At 45.1% G+C, this 24730-nt stretch overlaps 1 protein-coding gene across 2 annotated transcripts in view; it reads left to right on the top strand.

Annotated features, from left to right (window-relative positions):
• Window positions 1-24730, top strand: part of Iqck (IQ motif containing K) — a 117873-nt gene that overhangs the window by 71932 nt on the left and 21211 nt on the right. For both annotated transcript variants that reach the window (XM_058575703.1, XM_046434655.2), the window contains one exon: window positions 15737-15848. In XM_058575703.1, the coding sequence (XP_058431686.1) occupies window positions 15737-15848 (112 nt within the window). The remainder of the gene's footprint in view (window positions 1-15736; window positions 15849-24730) is intronic.

The following is a 24730-nucleotide window of genomic DNA, read 5'->3' as shown; positions in this document are numbered from 1 at the left end:
GGCAATTTGGTGTGGAAGGCCATCTTTGTAGGAAGAAGTCTTTATTGATATTCTTAAGGAGAAAGAACAGATGCTGATTGTAAACAAAATTCAAATTCTATAGAGATGGTTTAATGTGAGCAGACTCATAGGTGCGCACCTATAATCCCAGCTACTCTGGAGCTCGAGGCAGGAGGACTGTAAGTTCAAGGTCAGCCTGGGCAACTTAGAAAGACCATATCTCAAAATTCAGAATAAAAAGAGCTGGGGATGTAGCCCACGTGTATAGTGTCTGCCTATCTGACACTATCTGTAACAACATTTATTATATTTATATATTTGATATACTCAAATATTTTATAAATACACAATATGACAATATATATGCAGTAAAATGGGAACATGTTCATCTGCATTCCTGGCCTATCCCAAAACCTCTTTCTCAGATGAAACCACTATTAAGAGTTAGGTGTGTGCCTTTTCACATTTTTCCTTTATGTATATGAGCATTTACATATACTTATTATGTTGCATGTTTGTACATATAAGAGGCATTTCTTTTATAAATATGTGCCTGCACTGGAGAGCCATCTACCTGTCCTCCAGAGGTAGCATCCTGTGCGTAGTCTGCCCACGTAGATCTGTTCTGGAATATTCGTATTTGAAGGCAAACGTACCACCAGGTAGCTGCTAGGTAGGGATTTAGACACACATTTCTCATTCCAAAGCCTCTGGCTCAAAGCTCCAGGATGCAGGACTGAAGGACCCTCTAGGGGCTGCTCTCCGTCTTCATTTCCTCCTAAACTCCCGACCAGCCGTTCTTGAACTGCTTCCCCTCCCTGCTGCCTTCTGTATGCGGCTTCCCGGTTTTGCTCAGTGGCTTGGCCGCTTGCCTGAGCTTCCTCTTCCTCCCTTCCAGAGAGAGCCCCATGGCTGCAGCTGCTCCGGCCAGGGGCTGGGGGCACATTTCCTCCCTTTGTGTGTGCTCTTTAGCCACCTCTGGGTTTTTCCTGCCTCTCAGGACAGCAGCCCAACCAGGTGAGCCGGAGTCACTGAAAGCAGCACTTCCGCTCACAGGCAGGGCTCGATTGTCATTTCTGGCTGACTTGTGACACTACCTAGGTGAAGACAGATGGCATCTGGCACAGAGACAACAGAAAACAGCTTGACGTGAGTCACATTTTCCTGGTGAATACTACGCTGCCTAGAAATGCTGTCGAAGACAGAAAGTTTGTATTTTGCAATTTTGGGGGCTGATTTGGAGGCCGTAGAGTACAATGGTAAAGGAGCAGCTTTTACAATTAGATCAATTCATCCACTAATATTTACCCACTCGTATTTATTGAGCCCCTCCAGGTGGCAGGCAGGCCAGCCTCCTTCTGGGCACTGGGAATGCTTTAGGGAATAAGACCAAGGCCCGCCTCAAGGAGCTTGCCTTCCTGCCATGTGAATAAATAGAGAGGTGTCAAGAAGTGGGTCAATTAGGGTGACCAAGTGGAGCTCTGTGGCATAGCGCATGCTCAACACGCCAGAGGCCCTGGGTTTGATCCTCAGCACCACCAGAATTAAAAATTAAAAAGAGTACCAGCCAGCAATGGGCACAATGATGACATTTAATAAACCGTCCCAAAATCTACATATGATCTTCACCTTCCTTGTCTGCAGACCAGTCCAATTTCACCTGCCCTGGGTTGGGCTCTGCCACACGTAGCTCTGGGCTATGGGTTCTTTTTCGTTTTGTTCTAGGTCCTGCATCCTTCTGAGATCAGCAGGCTATAGGGGCCGGGTGTTTGCATGGCAGAGTTTTGGGGGGAATGAGGGCCAGTGTCTCTTTTCAGGGTTCTTTTCTGCCCAGGGGAATCCAAGCCACCCTAAAACTTACAATCTCAGATAATTAATAAGTAACAAAACACAGATACTCAGAAATATATTTACATAATGCAAAGCCCCTGATAGATCTAGTCCCCATGGGTGCTGGAACTAGGTGGTTTATTTAAGGGGGTACATCAAAGGCAGGGATAAGGTTTCTAGGGCGGAGTCTTGCTTGTGATGTTTGCAGTCAGCAGGTTGATGGGCATCTCAGCAAGTCACACCCATCTCAGGTGGGATCTTAGGCAGAGCTTGAGGGGGAAGTTCATCTGCATCAGGTGGTTAGTCCCTGTGGGGGGTGCCGCAGGGAGTTCCCAGGGCCAGACATCCCCTCAGGAGGCTACTGTGAGCAACAGTCCACACACAGCCCATGGACAGCACGTGCCAGCAGAGGTTGAATGCTCTCAGAGAGGTGACCAAAAACTCACAAGACCTCTCAAGGCCTAGACTGGGAGGTAGGCTTTGCCACTGCCACACACACACCCCAATGGCCAAAGCAAGTTACATGGCCAAACTCAGTATCTATAGAAGTAAATATCATGAAACAAAACAAAGCAAATTAAAGGCCTAGAGAATACCAGAGACTACTATTTTAGGTGGTGAGGTTTGGAAGGGCTCTCTGAGAAGGTGTTGGGAAGAGACCTAAATGAAGTTCACTCTAGGCAGAGGGAAAAGCACGTGCTAGAGGTATTTGAGGACCAGTAAGAGAGTCAGTGTGGTTGATGAAAGTGAGCTGGGGGTGAGGGGGACAGAGACAAGAAAAGATCAGGGACCAGGTCCTGTAGTGTCTAATGGGCACCTTCAACAGGATGATGATTTTACTCTAATTCAATGAGAAGTAGTAGTAGGGTTTCAAGCAGAGGAGTCACATGATCTGACTGACATTTTTCAGGAATCTGTGGTAGTTGGCATCCACAGTGATTCCCCAATAATCTCTACCGGCTAGGATTCACATCCCTGCTGAGTCCCTTCCCACATTGTACCAATAGAAAATGGCAGAAATAATGGTGTGCCACTTCCAAGATTAGGTGATGAAAGATACTGTAGTTTTGCTTGCTGTCTCTCTGTCTCTGGGATCGTTCACTCTGAGGGAAGCCAGATGTCCTGTCTTGAACAGCCCGGTGGAGAAATCTGCGTGAAAAGAAACAGAGGCCTCCAGCCGAGAGCCATGTGAGCGAGCCCAGTGGATCCTCTGGCCCAGTTCAGCCTCTAGATGACTCTGGGCTCAACTGACAGCCTAACTGGAGGCTCAGGGGGACCCTGAGCAGGAACCACCCAGCTGAGCTGCTCCTGGATTCCCGACCCTCAGCACTGTGGTGCTGTTGTTTTAGGTTGTCAAGTTTGGAGGCTGATATTTCTTATGCAGCAATGGAAACCAATACAATAGCTGAGGTTGCTGTCAAGAGAGCAGATTGCAGGAGGATAAAAGAAGCAGGAAAAGCTAAAGTGTAGCTCAGTAGTAGAGCACTTGCCTAGCAATCCCTTGGGTTCAATCACCATACTGGGAAAAAAAAAGGCAGAAAAACGATTGTGTATTACATGCTTGCTACTCAGACTGTGGTCCACAGACCAGGGGTATCATCCATCATCTGGTGACTGGTTGGAAATGCAGAATCTGAGGCCCCCACCCCAGACCTTCTGAATCAAGATCTGCTTCTTAACAAGACCCTTGGGAGAGTCTTGACTTTCTAAAGTTTGAGAACTTTACAACACCATAGTTTTTTACAACACTATAGTTGACTATCTGGGTAACAGAGGTGCCAGGATGCAGATTTGAATCCCGGCTTGCTGACCCTATGACCTTGGACAAATTTCTTCGTTTTCCTAAGTCTCAGTTTCCTTTCTTATAAAGTAGGAATGACCATGGCACTGCCCTCTCAGGAGGGTATAAATGAAAGGGGGTGTGTCAGTCCTCAGCACAGTGCCAGGCACATGGCTGAGGCCTCCTAACTGCTGGCTTTTTATTAACTTGCTCTGACCCCTGCATTTGCTTCTCTAAGGCTATATTCTGATCATTTCCTGATGGTCTCAATTAAATGCTGCTTTTATTCCCTGTCCAAGAAAATCCTGTTTTTGTTTTTGTTTTGTTTTTCAAAACGTCCTTGAGCTCATCACAAAACCTTTGTCTGTTGCCCAGCATGATTCCAGCCATACCCCAGAACGAAGGCGCCCGGTTTCCATGGTCAGCGTCTAGGCCCAGTTCTCAAGGCAATTTCAGAGCTGCCCAGCAGGCTGAAATAGGCCAGAGCACTATAAATAAGGATTCAGAGTGCTCTGAGCCCCACTTCCCAGGCCCGGCCCTCCCCCTTCCCTTCCCCCACCTGCTCCTATTCAAATACACTCCGGGTTACAGCTGTGAGTCCAGAAAATGCCTTTGCCAACTTGCCAGGTTCTCAGCACTGCCCCCACCCCCCCACACACCTTATTTGCCTAGTCACAGTGTATCCCAAGGATGTGATGAAAGTTGACAGATCAGACTCCAGGTTTATCTGTGGTCGAACAGGGTCCTCCACGGTGGGATGGCGCTGGGGATCGGCTTGAGAAGCCTGAGCGCCAGCCTGCCCCCCTCACCATGTGACCTTGTATTAGCATTGAACTTCACGGAGCTTCATCTTCCTTATCTATAAAATGTGACTGATAATAATAATGAATTCTGGTCCCTAGGTTATTGTGCGGAACAATGAGAAAGCTACCAATGAGCAGGACTAGCTGATAATTTGCAAGGCCCAGTGTAAAATGAAAAGGCAGGGCTCCTTGTTCAAAGTTCTTAAGAATTTCTAGAAGGTGACAGCAGAGCGTAAAATAAGTGTGGGGCCTTTCTACACGTGGGGCCTTTCTACACGCAGGGCCTGTGTGACTGCCCAGGGCAGTGCCCAGGGAGCCAGACCTGCCTGTGAGGCCCCTAGAACCCTCCTGGCACTGGTACCAGCCACATTCCCAACTTTCCTACAGTCCTTTTGTATGAAAGGCTAAACAGTGTCCCTTCAAGGCTAAGGTCATAGGTACACAGCACAGCTGCACTTGAGTCCCCTCTGCTGAGTAACTGACCACCCTAATACTCGGTGACTTAAACCCACAGCAGTTGATTATTTTTCATGATTCTGTTTGGGCTGGCTCCTTCCTCTGCTGATCTCACCTGGACTCACTTGTGGCCAAGTTCAGCTAGTGACCAGGCCCAGCCGGAAGGTCCAAGCTGGCCTTCCACATGTGTCTGGCAGTGGCTCTGGATGGGTCTTCCACGTGGCCTCCCATTCTCCAGTGGGTCAGATCAGCTTCCCTAAATGTAAGGAGGCCAAAGCTGCTGTTTTCCAAGCCTTGTTGAGGCCTAGATTCTGGAAACCTGTGTAACAGCAACTTCCACTTTCTGTCAGTCAAAGCAAGTCACAGGATCTGCCTGGTCTCGGAAGAAGGGAGAGAGAGTCCCCTATTTAGTGAGCAGAGTGGCAATTTTATAAAGGGGCGAGGATACAGAGAGATGTGATTCATCAGGGACATGGCGCAGTGATTCTCAATCTTTAGCCTGCATCAGGATTATCTGAAGGGTCCGTTGACGCACAGATTGCAGAGCTGTGACCCCAGGGTATCTGTGTCAGTAGGTCTGGGTGAAACCTGAGAACTGACATTCCAAACAAATTCTCAGGTGATGCTGCTAATCTGGGGACCACACTTGGAGACGCCCCCACACCCATCACTCAAGTTGAGTGTCCAGCTTTAGAATGGTGACTGTCAACCTTGACTGTACCTTAGAAGTACCTGGGCATCTATGACAACCCTGAAACCATCAATCAAATCAGAGGCTGTGGTGGTAAAACATGGGCATCAGTAGGTTCTGATTTGCTTTCAGTACTGCGAATTGAACCCAAGGGTGCTCTACCACTGAGCTACATCCCCTGTTCTTTTTGTTTTTTATTTTGAGACAGGATCTCAGTTGTACAATCTGGCCTTGTTCTTAAAACTTTCCTGCCCGCCTCCTGAGCCGTTGGAATTAGAGCCACCACCCTCCTGGACCAAGCATCAGTGGTTTCTCTAAAGCTCCCCCATGTGATTCCCATAGGCAGACAGAGTTGACAACTACCTTTTTCAGAATTAGACTACTTAAACTGAGTGCAGTGGCCCACACCTGTAATCCCAGCTACTCAGAAGGCTGAGGCAAGAGGATCTCAAGTTCAAGGCCAGACAGGGTGACTTAGAGAAACCCTGTCTCAAAATGAAAAATAAAAAGGTAGGGGATGTAGCTCAGTGGTGGAGCACTCCCAGGTTTGATCCCTAGTGCTGGGTTAGGGGTGGGGAAACTACTTGGGCTCAAGTTCTGGGCTATAAATGCAACTATAGGAAAGTTATTTTGCTTCCCTTTGGCTCAGTTACCTCATTGAAAATGGGGATGTCAGTAATGCCTACATCACAGATTTGAGGATTAGAGTTAATATGTAAGAGCCATGCATGTGGCATGCACCAGACCCCGTCTCAAAAAGGACTGGGGATGTAGCTCACTGGTAGAACACACCTGGGTTCAATCCCCAGTTTAAGAAAAGTTAATATGTAAGGACTGGGGGTATAGCTCAATGACAGAGCACCTTGCCTAGCATACAAAAGGCTCTAGGTTTGATCCCCAGCACTGTGGGGTGGGGGGAAAAACAAATGTTTTCTCAAGAGTTAATATGTATAAAACTCCTAAAATAATGCTGGCACTACTTTGTAGTGAAAATACCACACACGTCACCTCTGAGTCTTGATGTTAAGGAAGAGATCAAAGCCTTGTGCCAAACTATAGTCTTTGGCATTGCAAACTTTTTACAATTTAACCCCATAAATCATTGGAAAGTTCATCAAATATCTTAAATGCTTTAGCAGCTTATTCATTCCCAGATTATTTGGGCAAACAAGTATCAGGAAGAGTGGGTTGAACTTTATCTGAACTGTCATCACTGAGCTGTTGGGGGAAATTCCGCTTCTCCGTAGTACGGAATGTGATTGGGCCTTATTATTAAGGGGACTTTAAAACAAAATAGGTGTGGCTTCCTGGGAGACATCTTTTTAGGTCCAGCATTGCAAAGCTGACCCCACCGGAGAGCAGCTGCCGAGTGAGTCACAGTCATGCCTTCCTGACTGAGCCGTCCTTCTTGGCTCAGATGTTAGGGCTTCGCGGTCATCACCATGGCATTCATGTAAGACCTGAAAGCAGCTCAGATGTTTTAGTAACTTGAAAGCCCAATCTTGGCATTCTGATCCATGTGAGCAGGGTTTCCCAAACTTTTCAGATCATTGGAATCACCTGGGCTTCTTGCTGAACATACTCAAGCCTTGGGTCTGCCTCACAGGTACTGAATCAGAACCTATAGGCCAAGGGCCCTAGGGACCTCAATGTCATCAAGTAAGTTTAGAAAATAGTCTTAAATTAATGACATGTAGGGCATGGAGAGGGGAGAGGCAGTGAGGAAGCTGGGGGCGATGGTTCTAATGCCTACTCAAGGATAGGGCCAGGGGTGGGTCAATCATAGCCACTGGACCAAATCCAGCCCACTGCCCATTTTTTTATAAATAAAGATTTATTGGAACACAGCCTTGCCCATGTTTTAACATATGGTCAATGGCTGATTTTATGTTATAATGGCAGAATGGAGTTGATATGACAAACTGGATAGCCCCACAAAGCCAAAAATATTTACTATTTGAACCTTTACAAAAGTTTACTGACCCCCAGATAAGAGACAAGAACTGGAGTTGGAACAAAGACTCTCAAAAGTTCTGAGCTCATGATTTAAAAATAATAAACCAACAAGGAAGAGGGAAGTCAGCAAATACAACCAACTAGAAAGTTCAGGCCCCTAAGAGTAGCAATTTGAATCTATGAAATAAGTGTACTTAAGATGATTATAGAGATTTACTAAAAGAAAAAATTAAAATAAACCTTGCCTAAGGAACAAGACAGTAAGAGAGAAGGAGGGGATTCAGATTTTATAAAGAAGTAAGTGCAACCTTCAGAAATGAAGATAATCAGTAAGTTTACTAAAGCAGAGCATCTCAAGTGTGTGTGAGCATCAGAGACACCGGGAAAGTTAAAACCCAGATTCCTGGACCTACTCTCTGGTAAATGCTGACTTAATGGGGTTTGGAGGAGCCATGAATTGGTATTTCTAATAAGTTCCCACCAGAGGTTAGCCGTGGACCATATTTTGAGTATGAGTTAACTAAGAGATAGACACAGCTGGAAACTGGCAGACAGATCTTGGAGAGAGAATAAAGCAGAAGCTAGAGATGGGAATGGTGGAAAGAGTGATGAGACCAGGCCAGAAGGAGAAGGTCCAGCATGAGTCTAGTGGGAATCCCATAGGGAGACGACGGGATGAATGGTGGAGAAACCGTATTCCCAGAGATACTGAGTGAGAATATTCCAGAGGCGAAGAAACATGAATCCTGAATTAGCTAAATAAAAACTAAGGCATGCCAACATGCTTCATGGTCAAACTATGGAATGCCAAAAGCAAAGAAGAAACTTAAAGATGTCCTGCAGGCAAGGTTACCTCCAAAGTCAAGGAAGAGCACAGACTTCTAATCAGCAGCTGTATTCCAGAAAACAGCGCAGTGTCAACTCTTCTAATCCAGAGGGAAAATAACATTCAACCTAGAATTATATACCTATGAAATTGTCACTCAAAGACAAGGGTTATAAGACATTCTCAGACTTGTCTCTCTCTCTGAAAGATCCTCCTAAATGTTCTTCTTGAATGAGAAGGAAATTGAACCCATAAGGAAGGAGTGGGATAAAGAAACGGTGGTGTCTGAGGAAGCCCATAGACCTAAACAGGCATGAGCCAATGGGAGATAAATAAGGGGAAACTTAGACACCAGGCAACAATAATAGGAAAGCTGAGAATAGGAAGATTGGGGTTACGGCCTTCTGAAGTCTTCATATCGTTTAGGAGCCTGGACCTATTCAAGTGTTTTACTTTATTACATTATAGCAACATATTAAAGAAAGAAAATAGAATATAAATCAGTAGAATACAGGAAATATAAGGCACTATAAAGAAACATAAAAGTATGATAAATAAAACATAGTAAGGTAGAGAGATAAATATATACTAACCATAATAAATATAAATAGTAGAATAAGTCCATCTATTTTTTTTTTTTTTGGAACTGGGAATTGAACCTAGGGGGTACTTTAATACTGAGTTACATTCCCCACCCCCAATCCTTTTTTTAAATTTTTTATTTTGAGACAGGTGCTCACTAAGTTGCTGAGGGCCTCACTAAATTGGTCAGGCTGGTCTCAAATTTGGGATTCTCCTGGGATTACAGGTGCCACTGTGTCCTGCTTCATCTCTGATTTTTAGACACACACACACACACACACACACACTCACATACATATCACTTAATGTCCCACAATGGTTGAAGTAAAGACATAGGAAAAGATAAATAGCACAAATGTTAAGGAAAGATTATTTATTATTATTCGTATCACATAAAATAAACTTTGAGGCAAAATATTTTATCAGAGGTAAGAGGGTTCTTAATGATAAAGGAGTCACAGTTATTTTCTACTCAATCAGGTTTTTAAAATGCCATTCACACCCACCTGCTTGAATTTACTCCTAATATGCCGACACCCACTGTTTGAAAGATGCTGCTCTAGAATACTCCTCTAACCCTCTCTGAAAGCCCCGAGCAGCTCTAAGAAGCACACTGTCATCCTGCAGACAAATATCAGTAACACCTGCACAATACCAGCAACTAGAGGCTAGCACAGGCCTTTCAAATTAGTTCCTTGAGACAATAAGAAATGCTAATCATTTCCAGGATGGAAAGATAAAACAAAAACAAACAAAACAAAGCAACCACTTTATTTTGTTTTGCCAAAAATCTGAGAACTCATGAAACTCCCTTACAAAGAAAAAAACTGATTTCATGCATTTTGAGTTCCAGATAATTCATTAGGTATTTGAAAGAGATTTTGCAAACACATATGTCCTCCGTGTTGGAATCTGCTTTTCTAGGGCATAGAATCCATCAGCATAATGATTGGCACGCCAGGCCATGGCTAAGATGGGAGAACTTTCCAGGTGGCCTCTCCTGCCAGGTGGCTGGCGGATGCTTGTGAGCATCACTGGGGGAGTTGTCCAGTGTGTAACTGCTCCAGCATCTTTCCAGCAGCGGTAATACAGTAAGTGTTTTCCTCTGGGGGCAATTAGAAAAAGTCCCAGAGAATCATCCAGAAAGGGTAACTGTTGCTGGTTTTGTCTATTTTGCCAAGAAGCAGGGAAAACAACTTCCCTAAGAGGAATTCAGAAGTAGAGATCTGTGCCAGGTAATTTCAGAGACTTTGCAAACACCTCTCTCTCTTCCCAGCCTGCAACTATCCTACGGAGCCCCCATACTCCTGGACCAGCTGGCTAATGCCCAATGCTATGAAACTATAAAAATCATTTATGTGTTCAGTGCTCATAACCCGAGGGAGGCGAGCTTGCTTTCAATTTTATAACTTGTGGCCTCTGCCGCCACTTGGCAGCCACTACAGCAGTTGTAGGGTTCAACCTCGGCACAGAATCCAGCTTATTCCCAATACTTTATTAATTGATTTTTTTTTAAAGAGAGAGAGAGAGAGAGAGAGAGAGAGAGAGAAAGAATTTTTAATATTTATTTTTTAGTTTTCAGCGGACACAACATCTTTGTTTGTATGTGGTGCTGAGGATCGAACCCAGGCTGCACGCATGCCAGGTGAACGCGCCACCGCTTGAGCCACATCCCCAGCCCCTATTAATTGATTTAAGAAGTCACTAAAACACTTGAGAACTTACTGTGTGTCACACACTTGGTTTGTAGCACTCTAGATGTATTAGCTTGTTTTCACCCCAACACAACTTTAAGTAAATATTTTTGTTATCCCCATTTGACAGTTGAGGTAATCAAGGCTCAGAGAGTTTCAGTGACTTGCTCAAGGTTCCTCAGTTTGTAATTTGCAGAGCTGAGATTCATCCTCAGAGTGTCTGATTTGGAGTAGACTTTTAATCCAATATGGTACCTAGGGTGCCTTTCATCAGAGTCATATATAATAAAAGGAATTTGATGATTTCATAGGATTTTTAAAAATTTTTACACCTGCCTAAAGGAATTTTTTTTTGTTTTTGTCTTACTCCAAAATCCAGTGCCTGATAATGTATATTATACTACATGTGCTTATTCTGAAAGAGCAAGTGGACACCAAACAGTAATTTTAAAATGTGAACGTAGGTAACTGGATATGGTGGCACCCACCTATAATCCCAGCTACTTGGGAGGTAGAGTCAGGAGGGTCACAAGTTCAAGGCCAGACTGGGCAATTTAGAAGACCCAGTCTCAAAACAAAAAATTAAAAGGGCTGGGGACAAAGCTCACTAGTATAGAGCGCCTGGGTTCAATCCCTAGTACTACTTAAAAAAAAAAGAGTATAGAGTACTGGATTCCATCCCCAGTACCACAAAAATAAATAAATAAACAAAGTGTATAGAAAGCCACTGGTAGGGGAGCCTTTGTTTGGTAACGACCTTGCTTATGTATTAAACATCTCACTGCACTCTGTGGTATTTGCTGATTGGACAACAGCTGCCCTTTAAATTGATTCTCTAATCATGGTAATAATGACTAGGATTAGGCTAGTTCAATGGGCGCATGCTTTCCCCAGGGCTCACAAAAGGCTTCTCTGCAGATCCAGGCTTTCCTGGCAATGAGGCAGTAACTAGCGGGGCTGCTGTGTTCTCCACGGGTAAACAGCAGCCCTTGGTGCAAAATGAAGGAAGTCAAGGAACAGAGGGAGGAGTCTCTGGCCAAACAGGAAAGTCACACCACACTGGGCAGCAGAGGCCTGTGAACAGCCTCCGGTTTCCTGATGTTGTGGAAATGGGTGTTTTTGTTTGAGAATGTTTAGGTAATTGAGAATCCAATGACTATAGGAAAATAGGTGATTAAACAAAAATTTGGACACAAAGGTTCATAGAAGCTCTGTTCACAATAGCCAAAAGGTGACAACTCAAATGTCCATGAAGAGATAAAGGGACAAGAATAATGTGGTATAACTGTACAGTGGAATCTTAGGAATGGAGTACTGATACACGCTACCATGTGGGTAAACCTGAAAGCACTGTATAAGTAAAAGAATCCAGACACAAAAGGCCTCACAGAGTGTATAACTTCATTTATATGAAATATCCAGAATCAGCAAATGCCTAAGACTCTGGGAAGTAAGGCAGATTGGTGGGTGGCAGGGGTGGGTGCGGGGAGGATGAGGAGTGACTGCTTGACAGGTCCGGAGTTTCCTTTCGAATTGATGAAAGTGTTTTGAAACTAGATGAGCATGTCAGCTTTTTGTCTCTATGACCAAAATACAAGACCAACTTAGAGGAGGTAAAGTTTGTTTGGAGCTCACAGTTTCAGAAGTTGCTGACTCCTTCCCTTTGGGCCTAAGGTAGAGCAAAGCATCATGGCGGAAGGTCAGTGGTGGAGGACAGCTGCTTACCTCATGGTGTGGTCAGGAAGCAGATAGCAAAAGGAGGAGCCGATGGGACAATATAGAACCCCCAAAGGCCACGCCCCCCGTGATGACCACCTCCCGCCATGCCCCACCTGCCTACAGTTACCACCCAAGTACAGTGGTCCACAACTTATGAATCCATCAAGTGGATTAATCCACTGATTGGGTGTTGTGGTTTGGATGTGAGTCATCCTCCCCAGTCTCCTTTGTTTCTGCAGAATGCTCAGAGGTGAAATGACTGAATTGTGAGAATTATGAGAGGCAGGTACCATGTGGCTGGAGGAGGTGGGTCACCGGGGTGTGCCCCGAGGGTCGTTCTTTCTGTGGTCCCTCCTTCTCCCTCTGTCTCTCTGCTTCCTGACCCAGGCATGAGGGGCACTGCTCTTCTCTGCCATGCCCTTATGTCATGATGTTCCTCCTTACCTTGGGCCCAGAGCTATGGACCGAGATCTCGAAACCATGAGCCCCAAATAAACCTTCCTTCCTCCAAGTTGTTCTTGTCAGGTATTTTGGTCACAGTGACACAGATGCTAACTAAACCATCGGGTTACAGTCCTCGTAATCTAATCGTTTTACTTCTGAACATTCTAGTACTGACAGAGGACCTCTTGGGGGACATCTCATGTCCAGACCATGACATTGAGCACGGATGGTTGCATGACATTGCGAATGTCCTTAATGCCCCAGAGCTGTATACTTTAAAAGATGAAAATGGTATATATTACGTAGTATGTATTTGATCACTTTTTGAAAAGGGAAACCATTAGGTTACTTGTTGCTCTTGGACACAAGGACAATAAATCTCCCCCAAATAAAATTATCAAGAGAAGAAGAAGAGGTGGACCTTTGTTGATAGGAGTAAATCAGGAGAGAATGGTGGTTTGGGGGCTGCGAGGGGGCTAGTGGTGAAACCTGACTCAATGAGCCCTTTGGGGCATGGGGAGGTGACTGTGTGGGTGACTTTAAAAAGGTGGAACCTGAGAGCCTAGGCTTGGGCTCCCTTAAAGGACTGCAGTGACTGAAGAAGGCAGCCCAGTGACTTGGGTGGGTCACTGACCCAGTGGTGGCCTGTAAAAGCAGAGACTGGCTTGGGAGCATCATGAGATCAGTAGTGAGGGAGCAGCTTCCCAGTTAGACAAGCCTGTGCTGCCCAGCGTCACCTCTCTTGGCTCCCATTACTCCAGCCCTGCAGACGCTGTGTCCTGAGCTATATGAGGTCCCCATTTCTGCTTCTGTTCCTCTTGCTCCCTCCCAGCAGCTGAGGTGCTAGTTCCTGACTGTCAGAGTCAAGGTTCAAGGGCAGAAGAGCCAGCAGACCATCCCCTTGGGCACCTGGGAACCCTGGGAGGACAGGAGAGGGCCACAGTGATCTAGTGGCATGTGACTTCCCCAGTTCGCATACTAATTTCAGCACAGGCTACTGTTCCCCTGAACATGACGCTACCACCCCATTTTAAGTGAGCAGAGCTGATTTAGTAAGGGAGCCCCCCAGCGTGGCTGTCTTTAATAGTTGACCCAGAGCTGAATGGGTGCTGGTTACCATGGCAACTTCTTTGAAAAAGTGGTCTTTCCTTTTCCAGAATGTTCCCTGACATTCTTTTGCTACTCTAACTTATCTTTAAAAAAAAAAAAAAAAGTTGACACACATCCATGTGTGTAGAGCCACCAACGTCTGGTCTTGGGGTCCACTTTGTAAGGAGCACCTCCTCTGGCAAGTGGAGAGGTGGAGGGATGATTGGAACAGGGTTGGGCCTCAGTGGCTGTGGCTCTTCCAAACCCTCTACTGCTTTTGACCTTGTCCTTTATCTTAGTCAACAGGACTGCTTCGTGCCTACATACCTCTGTGCAGGCTGGCCTCTGTCCCGGACACCAGTCCACTCCACCCCTTCTCCCCAAGACTAACTCCAGTTCATTCTTCAAAACTCACCTCAGGAGTCACCTCCTGCCTGACCACTCCAGGCTGGTTAGATTCCAACCCTGTTCCCTTAGACTTACTGATATCTTTCTTTCCTTTTCTTTTTTTAATTGGTTCCTCTTAGTTACACATTTTCCCTGGTATCTTTCTCCTGCCACTCCTTGTGGATGTTGCTCCTGTGTCCTGTTAGGCTCCTGATTCTCAAAGGCTCGTCTGCCAAAGTGTGGATCCCAGCTCCATTCCCAACTCTAAGCATTGGCAACCCAGTTCTCTCATTTATAAAAAAAGGAATCGTCATTCCTGCCTCATCGGGTTATTTAATGATTTAAATTTGTAAAATAATTTTTCTTCTTAGTATAGGGATTGAACTCAGAGCTGCTACATTACCCAGCTATGTCCCCAGTCCTTTTTATTTTTTATTTTGAGCCCAGGTATCACTAAGTTGCTGAGACTGGCCTTGAACTTGGGATCCTCCTGCTTCAGCCTCATGAGTCACTGGGATCACAGGCATTTGCCACCATGCCTGGCTAAAATTTGTAAAAATACATAATGCCTAGGACATAGGAGGTATACGAGTAAAGCAAATATAATAGTTACTACAGTTGCTATTAATCATTGTCTCCTTCTCAGGCCTAGCATGAAGTAGATACTCAGTCACCTGGTGTAAAGTGGATGGAGCTGGGGTTAATCTACTTACAGAGATCAATCTAGAACTGTGCTATCCAGTACAGTAGGCCCCAGCTTCATGAGGCTACCGAGCACTTATCCAGACAGATTCACTGTATGTGCAAAAATGCACCATATGCTGAATATTTAGCATGGAAAACAGAAAGTGAAATATCTCAATTTTATATTGATTACATCAATATAAATTGAATGGCTGAAATGAATGGCAAACTTTTGGATATTTTAGGTTAAATAAAACATATTCTTAAAAAATAATCTCATTTTTTAAAAAAATGAGACAGGAAATTTAAACATGTTGACTACATTGTATTTCTAGGGGATAACATAGATCTAGAATGCACCCAACCTACCATTACTATAACAAATATTCATAAAACCTCATTTATGTTCAAACGTGAGCTTTGGGAATGTAGATAATGCAGTTAGAGCAATGATTCCTTGAGAGTCAAAAGTGTGTCCAGTCAGGCACTGCAGCACACACCTGTAACCCCAGCAACTCAAGAGCCCGAGGAAGGAGGATTGCAAGTTCGAGGCCAGCCTGGGCAACTTATGGAGACCCTGTCTCAAAACAAAACAAAAAGAAGAAGGGCTGGGGATGTGGCTCAGTGGTAGAGCACCCTGGTCCAACCCCCAGTGCTGGGGACAGGGCAGGAATGAACCCTTATGTAAAAAATATCTCTAATTGATGAATAAAGGCTTTTCTACACAGGGTTAATAAACTAGTAATGCACAGAAGTACACCGAAAAGGGACTGAAGCTTTCTGGGGCTTTTCCAGGTTCGCTGTGATCCTGAGGTTCAAGAACTGCGTACCTGGCAGAAGAAGCTACGGGAGGACAAGTACATTCGCCATCGAGTGAGAATATTCTGGATGAAACAGGAGCGCAAAGGTCAGTAGCTTGGCTCACTGTCCTCAGTGTCTTCAGGAAAAGCCTGATCCTTCTTCTGAGCTCAAGAAGGAAGCCCCTGAGGCGTTATGAGGACCTCGTGTCTACACAGAACTCAATTTGTACAGGGCCAAGGGACTACATCTTAAGATTCTGCCCTGGAATGACAGAGTTGAGATTATTTACATGGTCATTTTCTTCCTTCAGGGGTGACCTTGGTGTCACCTTGTATTTTCGGGTTTTTAGTTTTTAAGCTACAAGACATAAAAAACGAACAAAACAAAACAAGATGAAACAAAAAAACAAAAGAAACCATTATTTTAGAAACAGCATATCTGCAACCATTCATTCTTTTAAATTTTTGATTGTGTGCCTGAACTTAAGTGGTATTTTGTACCTGTCTTCTCCCTTTTTGTGATGGTTAGTCTTAAGTGTCAACTTGGCTGGGCCGTGGGATGTTCAGATAGCTGGTAAAATTATTTCTGGGGTACATCTGTGAGGATGCTTCTAGAATTGGGATTTGAGTTGGTGAGCTGAACAGAGCAGATGGCTTCATTTCCAAATGTGGGGGGCGTTTTAGTCAGCTTTTGCTGTTGTGGCCAAAGACCCGACAAGAACAACTTTAAGGAGGAAAAGATTATGTGGAGGCTCACGGTTTCAGAGGTCTCAGTCCGTAGACAGCCGCCTCCATTCCTCGGGAATCAAGGTGAGGCAGAATATCATGGAAGAAGGTTGTGGTGGAAGAAAGCAGCTCAGGACATGACCACCAATGAGAGAGAGGGAGAGGGAGAGGGAGAGGGGGAGAGAGAGAGAGAGAGAGAGAGAGAGAGAGAGAGAGTGAGTGCGAGCCCAGAATCCACTGTCCAGGGACAACTTATGTACCCATAAAGCACACCCCCATTGACCACATCCTCAAGCCACATTCTGTCTTCATTTACAGCTTAATCCCTGTTTGGGGACTGATTTACTGACTAGTACACAATTCTTTCCCCTGCAAACCTTCTTGCATTGTCTCATGCATGAGCTTTTGGAGGACACTCATGTCCAGACCATAATAGTGGGCATCATTCAATCTGTTGAGGGCCTGACAGAGCAAAAGGTGAGGAAGGCTGAATTCACTGTGCCAGTTTGAGCTGGGACGTTGGCTTTTTCCTGCCCCTGATACTCCTAGTTCTTAGGCCTTCAGACCTGAGCTGGACTCTACACCGTGGGCTTTCCAGGTGCCAAACCTTTGAGGCACAGCCCAGCTTCCCTAGATCTCCCGCTTGAGGAAGGCCGATGGTGGGGCTCTCCAATCTCCGTATTCCTGTGAGCCTACGCCTTATAGTAAATCTCTTCCTTATAGCTAAGATTCCTTAATTCCCTTTCTTTCTTTCTTTCTTTGTATGTATATAATCTATAATTTCCTATTGGCACTGTTTCTCTGTAGAACCCCATTATACTTCTTTTCTACCAGGGTCACCATTTCCCTTTAAAGTTTTTAAAAAAATTTTAAACTTTAAGTTGCTACATATCCACAGTAGGGAAATTAAGAAAGCAGTAGCCAGAAAAGGAGGTAAGGCCCAGAAACCCCATTAAAACTAATGTTTTAGTGTTCATCCTGCTAAATTACTCTTTCCAGTATCAAAAATACAAATAAATATTTAGTCATGTTTTATTAAAAATTAGATTATGTATAAATTCTGTTATATGGTCTTCTTTTTCATTTAATATACTCTGAATATCATTCTGGTTATCAGCCAGAGAGGAGGTCACGATGTTTAGCACTCCATGGTATAGCTAACCAGTGATGTGGAAGGAGATTCATGATATATTTGCAAATGGAAAAAAAATTTTTGAGCTACAATTTTTTATTCAAATAGAAGATATACACATGAAAAACAGATGTCTGAGCAGTTTGGAAGAAAACCAATGATAGTTATCTTTGGAAATTTGGACCAGAGGGAAGGAAGTACAGTATTGGAGTCTTTTAAATAACCATGTAGTACTTTACAAATATGAAAACCGTGGGCAAATAGTCATCCATAGCTCAGTGGACTACAAGGCATGCAAACTTTGGTCCTCTAAGTGTCCCAGACGACCCTGTACTCATACCGGCCTCAGAGGGCTGCAACCCCCAATCTCTCTCTCTCTCTCTCTCTCTCTCTTTTGATACCAGGGATTGAACCCAGGGGCCCTGGACCACTGAGCCCCACCCCCAGCCCTATTTTGTATTTTATTTAGAGACAGGGTCTCACTGAGCTGCTCAGCACCTCACTTTGGCTGAGGCTGGCCTTGAACTCACGATACCATACCCCTGCCTCAGCCTTCCAAGTGGCTGGGATGGCAGGCGCGCGCCACTGTGCCCAGCCGGTCTCTTTTTAGTTCTTAGAAAATGCCATGCCTCCTTACCTGGGGCTTCACGGTTCCCCTTCCTATCCTGCTCTGTCAGCCTTCCGAGCTTCTCCTCATCCTTTACACAGGGACGCATGTCCTCAGAGAGGACGCCCTAGGTACCCTACTAAGGGCCAGGGGCAGGAATCAGTTTATTGGAGCTCTCAAGAGGGGGTGATCTAGACAAGTTTTGTTTTCGCCCCAGAACTGCCTTCAGCTCTTCTCTCCGAAGTCCCCTTCTTTCATGGCATGTTAGGGGCGGGTTGTTCCTTGTCTTTTCTGTATGCTCTGATTTCACAAAGTCTAGTCTTAAAATCTCAGTCTCAACCCCACCTTAATGCTCACCCAGCCCCTCTGCCCCTCCCCCCCCCATGGGCTTGGGTACAGGAAGAGGGTTGTCTGGTCTTTGTGCCTCTGTCCCCTCCTCTTCTGAGTCTCTTCCCTCCTGTGGGTCTGGGTGGGAAAGAGGGAGATACAAAAGGACACTTTCTATTGCCATCATCTCTTGACTGCCACTGCTTCAGCCAAGCCCACTTGGCCACCCGTGACCTGTGGACAGGCCCCCCTGTGTGGGCTCTCTGACTTGGCGTGTTTCATTTGGGTTTTCCCTCAGGGGAAACAGCAGGCTGCAGAGACCCCCTTGTGAGGACCTGCCCTGACTCCCCCTCTTCTACCACCACCTGACCCCAGTCCACTCCCAGCCTTTTTCTCTTGGGGTCTCCTTTCCCAATAGCCAGACCTCTTCAGGATGGCAAAGGAAAGATAGCTACCCCTCAGAGTGGCCTCATGCTCAAAAGTAAAGGCACCAGGAAAGGGACAAGCCGACTTCGTGCGTCTCCTGATAAGAAGTGCAGAGGACACATTTCTTATGCGCTACTCCTGTCCAGAATCCATAGCTTGAATGTGATAATGAGGAAAGAGACGCACATTGAAGGACATGTTATAAAATAACTGATTCTTCAAAAAATGCCAAAGTCAAGAGGAGAGGAGACCAAAGAGACAGGGCAGGCGAATGCTGTGCACCACCCCAGACTGGGTCCTGGCCAGGGAAAAAAATTGATAAAGGACATTAAACCTGAGATTCAGGCTTCATATTAGCTAATAAGTAACAGTACTAACTTTCCTGATTTTGATCAGTGAACTCAGATCAAGTAAGAAATTGCCTTATTTATTTGTTTTCTTGCAGTGCTGAGGATTGAACCCAGGGCCTTGCCCCTGCTAGGCCAGCACTCTACCATTGATCTACGTCCCCAGGCCTCAGCTCTTGCTTAAGATACATGCTGAAGGTTTTAGGGGTCAAAGGACATGATAGGCAGATTGGTCTTAAGTAATTCAGAAACAGATAATGTGTACTACACAAGCACATGTGCCTATACACATAGAAAATGTCAACGTAAATATGGTGAAATACAAAAAAATTGGTGCATCTAGGAGTTTTTTTGTACAATTATTGCAACTCTTTTGTGAATTCACGATTATTTTGAGCTTTTAAGTGAAAAAAAAAAAATTCCAGTGCCTCACGTCCAGAGATCCTGACATCATTGCTGCATCAGTGTTGAGTGTTGATCTTCCCCGGTGCTGACGTTCAGCCAGGGTGGAGACCCTAAGGAGGTGCAGGATCCCCAATTATTTTGTGCTCTTTTAAAACATGGAGTCCAGAGGCAGATGTGTTGGTGCACACACAGAAGGCTGAGGCAGGAAGATCAAAAGATCAAGGTCAGTCTGGGAAACTTAGGAAGACCTTGTCTCAAAAAAAATAAAATACAAAGGGCTGAAGATGTAGCTCAGTGTAGAGTCCCCCCTGGTGTGATCACCATATTGTGGGGGGTAGGCGACAAAAACATGGAGTCCTCTAGGCGTCCAGTTCTCAGCTCTGAGCAACAAGGCAAGTCCAGCTGATGCTTGACTGGGCATCTGGGTTTTGTTTATCTGGCAGTTTTGTGTCTTCCCCATAAGAATGTAGGCTCCATGAGAAAAAGATCCGGTTTGCCTGTCTCATCCCCTGGCATAGCACCTGGCCCAAAGTGAGCATAAGTAAAAATGGGATTCATGAACGGAACTGTGAGGCTTAAATGAGTCAATACCCAGAAACGGCTGCAGAGTAGGAGCACATCCCATTGGGGATCCCTCAGAGCAGCAGCTTGGGCTCTGACCACCGCTGGCTCAGCCCAGGCCACTCTCCCATGCACAACTGCCACTTCATTATACTTCAGAACTGGAAGGCAATCAGGGCTATAATCAGTTTAAAGGTCAAGGGAAGTACAGTGTCTATTTATTGCTATTTTTCCATATTCTTTGGAGTTGATTTGCTGTGGGTTGACTTGGCTTGCTATGGAGCCGGGAGAGCAGAGCAGATTGAATGGCGTTACGGGCCACCAGGAGGGCAGAGTGGAAGCAGCCAAATCTGGCCACCTGCTGCTGTCTGCCTGTGGCCTTCCCAGGGCTTCAGGAGCAGTGCTTTCTGAACAATAGGGGTCTTCAGAAAAAGCCCCAGTGTGGAACAGGGGTAGACGCCCTTTTGTGAAATGGCCAATTCTAAAGGTCGTCTCCAGGTCTGTGATCACTTGAGAGGAAATGGGGAGCTGGAGACAGAGCTCAGTGGTAGAGCGCTTCTCTAGCGTGTGCAAGGCCCTGGGTTCCATCCCCAGTACTTGGGGGCGGGGGGAAGTACAAGTTGCCCTTGAAATCCAAACTACCACTTCTTTCCATGCGACCCTGACCTAGTCAACTTCATTAAGCCTCCATTTTTCCACATATAAAATGGCTCTCATAATAGGACCTGTCTGTCTCACATAGTTGTTGTAGGATTCCAAGGATCATCTTTAATCCTGATACATAGTCCCCATCAGTGTCAGTTATCATCACAATCGAAATATTGTGCATTTAACAATTGTGTGTTGGTTTCCTCTGATACACTCTGAGCTCCATGCGGTTCCATTTGAGTCTATGTTTATCTCATTCGTCATGTTGCCTTGCACCAAGCCTGGTCCTGGGCAGATGGTCTGTACAGACATATCTGGGGTATGAAGCTCTGGGCTTCATTTTATAAGTAGAGTCTCAGCAGGAGGATTGCAAGTTTAAGTCCAGCCCTAGCTAAATTGCCTGTCTGATTAAGAAGTGTGTGGGTGTGGGGGGGAATGCTGGGAATGTAGAACCCAGTGGTAAAGTGTTCCTGGGTTCTATCCCCAGTATTGGGAGAAAGAGAGAGAGAGACAGAGACAGAGACAGAGACAGAGACCCAGAAGGGTTGAGAAGTTTCTCACCGTCACACAGCAGTGGGGCCTGGGGCTAGGCCCTGGTCTTCGCTTTCTCTGTCCAGTGTTCTAACACATCTCTGAGGGGAAAAGCAGAGACAGGTTCTCTTTGTGTTCCTTCTGTGGTGCTGGGGATCCAACCCGGAACCTCACTCATGCTAGTCAAGTGCTCTACCTCTCAGCTACACGCCAGCCCCACAAGCCACTCTCTTGGTTTCTATCATCAGACCCAAACTTCTAGAATCTTCTTGAGCAGGACATGGTATGTCTAAATTATCATTGTGTGCCAGGATTCTTTTTTGAGGCTTCCCAGTAGGGGCTGAATCACAAGGAGCAGGATGCAACCTGCAGCTCACCAGGTGAGATAGAACCCTCTGTTTCCTCCATGTTATCTCCAAGCGGAATCCGGTTATGATATCATGCACCTGAGTGACTTCCCATTTTCAATCTCATGAATCTGGGTGGGGGAGGGTTAGAAAATTTATGTCCCTAGGGTTGGGGATACTGCTAGAGGTACAGCATTTACCTTGCAAGCATAAGGCCCTGGGCTCCTCCTCAGCACTGCAAAAAATATATGTCCCTAGCCAAGGTGACATTGCAATGACGATGACACCACAAATGCAGCAATTTGAAAGTGACGTTAAGCCCAGGCTAGCTCTTCTTCAGACCTGCAACAAAACATAGTAGAGCCACTGCAAATGAAATTCAACTTTATTTTTTAAAAATAAGAGCTTCGTCTATGTACATATCCAGCAGACACATCACTCTATGACCCATATTGTCGTTGGTATTTAGAACGTGAATAAATTTTGCCAAGTTCATTTCTTGGAGCACCTCAGGGCAGACAGGAGGTCTAGGGAGAGCTGTGTCAGCTGTTGGGTAGATCATGGTCATATATAACCCATCTCATGTTACACCAAGTCAGAGCCACCGTCCCCAGCAGAGTTCTCTTCTGGGACAGAAATGGTGTGAAATTATCCTCCAGTCTCTATCCATTGGGACAGATGTGGGGATTATTTTTAAATGTGTGTGTTAAGAATTTCAGCCAGTGCAACTCAAAAGAAGATGCCTAAGTCATTTTTGAGATGTAAAAATCCTGTCTTGAAGAATAGCATATTTTAGCTTCATATAGTCAGTGAGTGTTTTTAAATGTGCTTTGTAATTGAATATCCACATTTTATTTGGGAATCTCATTTTGAGCAGAGAGAAGGAAACCATAAAAAAAATTTCCTATAAAATCAGATTATATTATACACATACCCCCCCATTAGATAAATTTCTTAACACTGTATGTGTATTTTTATATATATATATATACAAATAATCTTTTTTCTTTCTTTATTTCTCTGGGTTGAACCCCAGGGGTGCTCTATCACTGAGCTACATCCCCAGCCCTTTTGATTTTTATTTTTGAGACAGGTCTCACTAAATTGCCGAGGCTGACCTTGGACTTGGGATCCTCTTGCCTTAGCCTCCCAGTTCTCTGGGCTTACAGGCCTGCACCACCGTGCCGGGTTACAAATAATCATTACTTTATCACTTGATTTTTTTTAGGAAATGGTGGCAGGGAAATTGATTACTTACCTGTCAAAGGAAATTGATTATTTACTTTTTATTTCCTTAACTGTTTATTCCCTACTTCAGAGATTTGTAATAGTTACAGAAACACATAAAATATAAGATTTTTAAGTAAATACAGCAATTGAGTCAAGGAAAAAGTAATATTTGGGAACAAGGAAAACCACTAACTGCAATTAGTAAAATATTCGCTTCAAGGACTATGCTTGCTAGAGATTTTCTAAAATTTTTAAATATTTAACTGACAAACAAAAATTGTTTTATGTTCAATTGTGTATGTTCAAAGTGTACAATGTGATGATTTAATTAATGTGCATATATTGCATAATCATTACCACAACCAAATTAATTAATGCATCCATCACCATTCGTTTGAGGGTGAGTGTGTGAGTGCAGGTGTGGGTGTGGGTGTGGGGGGGTGAGAACACTTACAATCTGCTCTCTTATCAAATTTTGAGTAAACAATCCAGTATTAACTATAGTTGCTATGATCTGCTTTAGATTCACAGAATTAATTTCTCTTATGACTGAAGATTTGTACCCTCTGGCCAACACAGAGGTTTCTTAGAAGAGACAAGGCAAAGAGGAAACACAACCTGTTACATAATTCAGTACCTATAAGAAAAAATGACAAGCCACTGGTTGAGGAAGTACTGGGCCCATCCCTAACACGTTATGCAATGTGAATAATGGCGTCAAAAATGTTCTTACAATAAACAGAAATATGGCCCTTAGTTTCCTAGAAGCCACAACAATAAAGGAAACAGCACTGCTGTTTGGCACCGCTTCCTAGGAACTGAAACCTGGTTTTTCAGCCATAGAGAGGACGGGGGTAGCACATTACACCATGCTTCAGTGTCTCCCATCTAGGGGGAAGAGATGGGAGCCTAAGCAAGGGATAGAAACCAGAGAGATTTGTTTTCCCTATTTTAAACTTAGATTGGATGGCAGTCCCAGCTATTAGGATTTGCCGGTGGATTAAGGGACGTTCTTGAGCTGGGGATGCAGCTCAGTGGTAGAGGGTTTGTCTAGCATGCACGAGGCCCTGGGTTCAAGCCCCAGCACCATAAAAATATTAAAATAAATAAGCTCCTCATCTTGGCCACACCACCTACTTGTGCCTTGAGGATGCTGCCAGGACTTAGTTCCTATGCTGTTCCCAGGTACGTCTCTGAGAGCAGAGAAGACCTGTTACAAAGGCGTGATTGTGATTGATGGAGCACGTACCTGCCTCAGTACATGCTGTGCCTAGTACTCCATGTTTCAGTGTGATGCTCAGAACTGCTCTCAGAGAGATGCCACCTTCACACTGAGGTGCAGAAACTGGGGCTGGGAGAATATAAGACTTGCTCAAGGTCACACAGCTCATAGCGCCAGAGACCAGGGATTTGAACACAGATCTGCCTGATGCCAAGGAGCTAAGGGCCACCCAGGGACCCAAGTGCCCAGGGAAGAGCCTCCCATCTGGAGACCTGCCAGCCCCCAGCTGGACAGCAGCAGCTTCTGGCACACTTCCCACCGTGCGTGGGTGTTGAAATGACTGCAGGCCAGGGTACAGGGGAGGCTCCAGGTGGGGGAGGCCGAGTCCCTCACCTGAAGGCTGCAGGATCTATACCTTACATTTTGGGGAGATGTGTTCATTGGAGCAGGAAGGCAAGGTCAAGTGAACAAAGGGGGAGG

The sequence above is a fragment of the Marmota monax genome, unplaced genomic scaffold (assembly GCF_021218885.2).
Source record: "Marmota monax isolate L192 unplaced genomic scaffold, Marmota_monax_Labrador192_F-V1.1 WCK01_AAM20220418_F8-fsc00035, whole genome shotgun sequence".
NCBI lineage: Eukaryota > Metazoa > Chordata > Mammalia > Rodentia > Sciuridae > Marmota > Marmota monax.
This window is presented reverse-complemented; position numbering and strand designations above follow the sequence as displayed.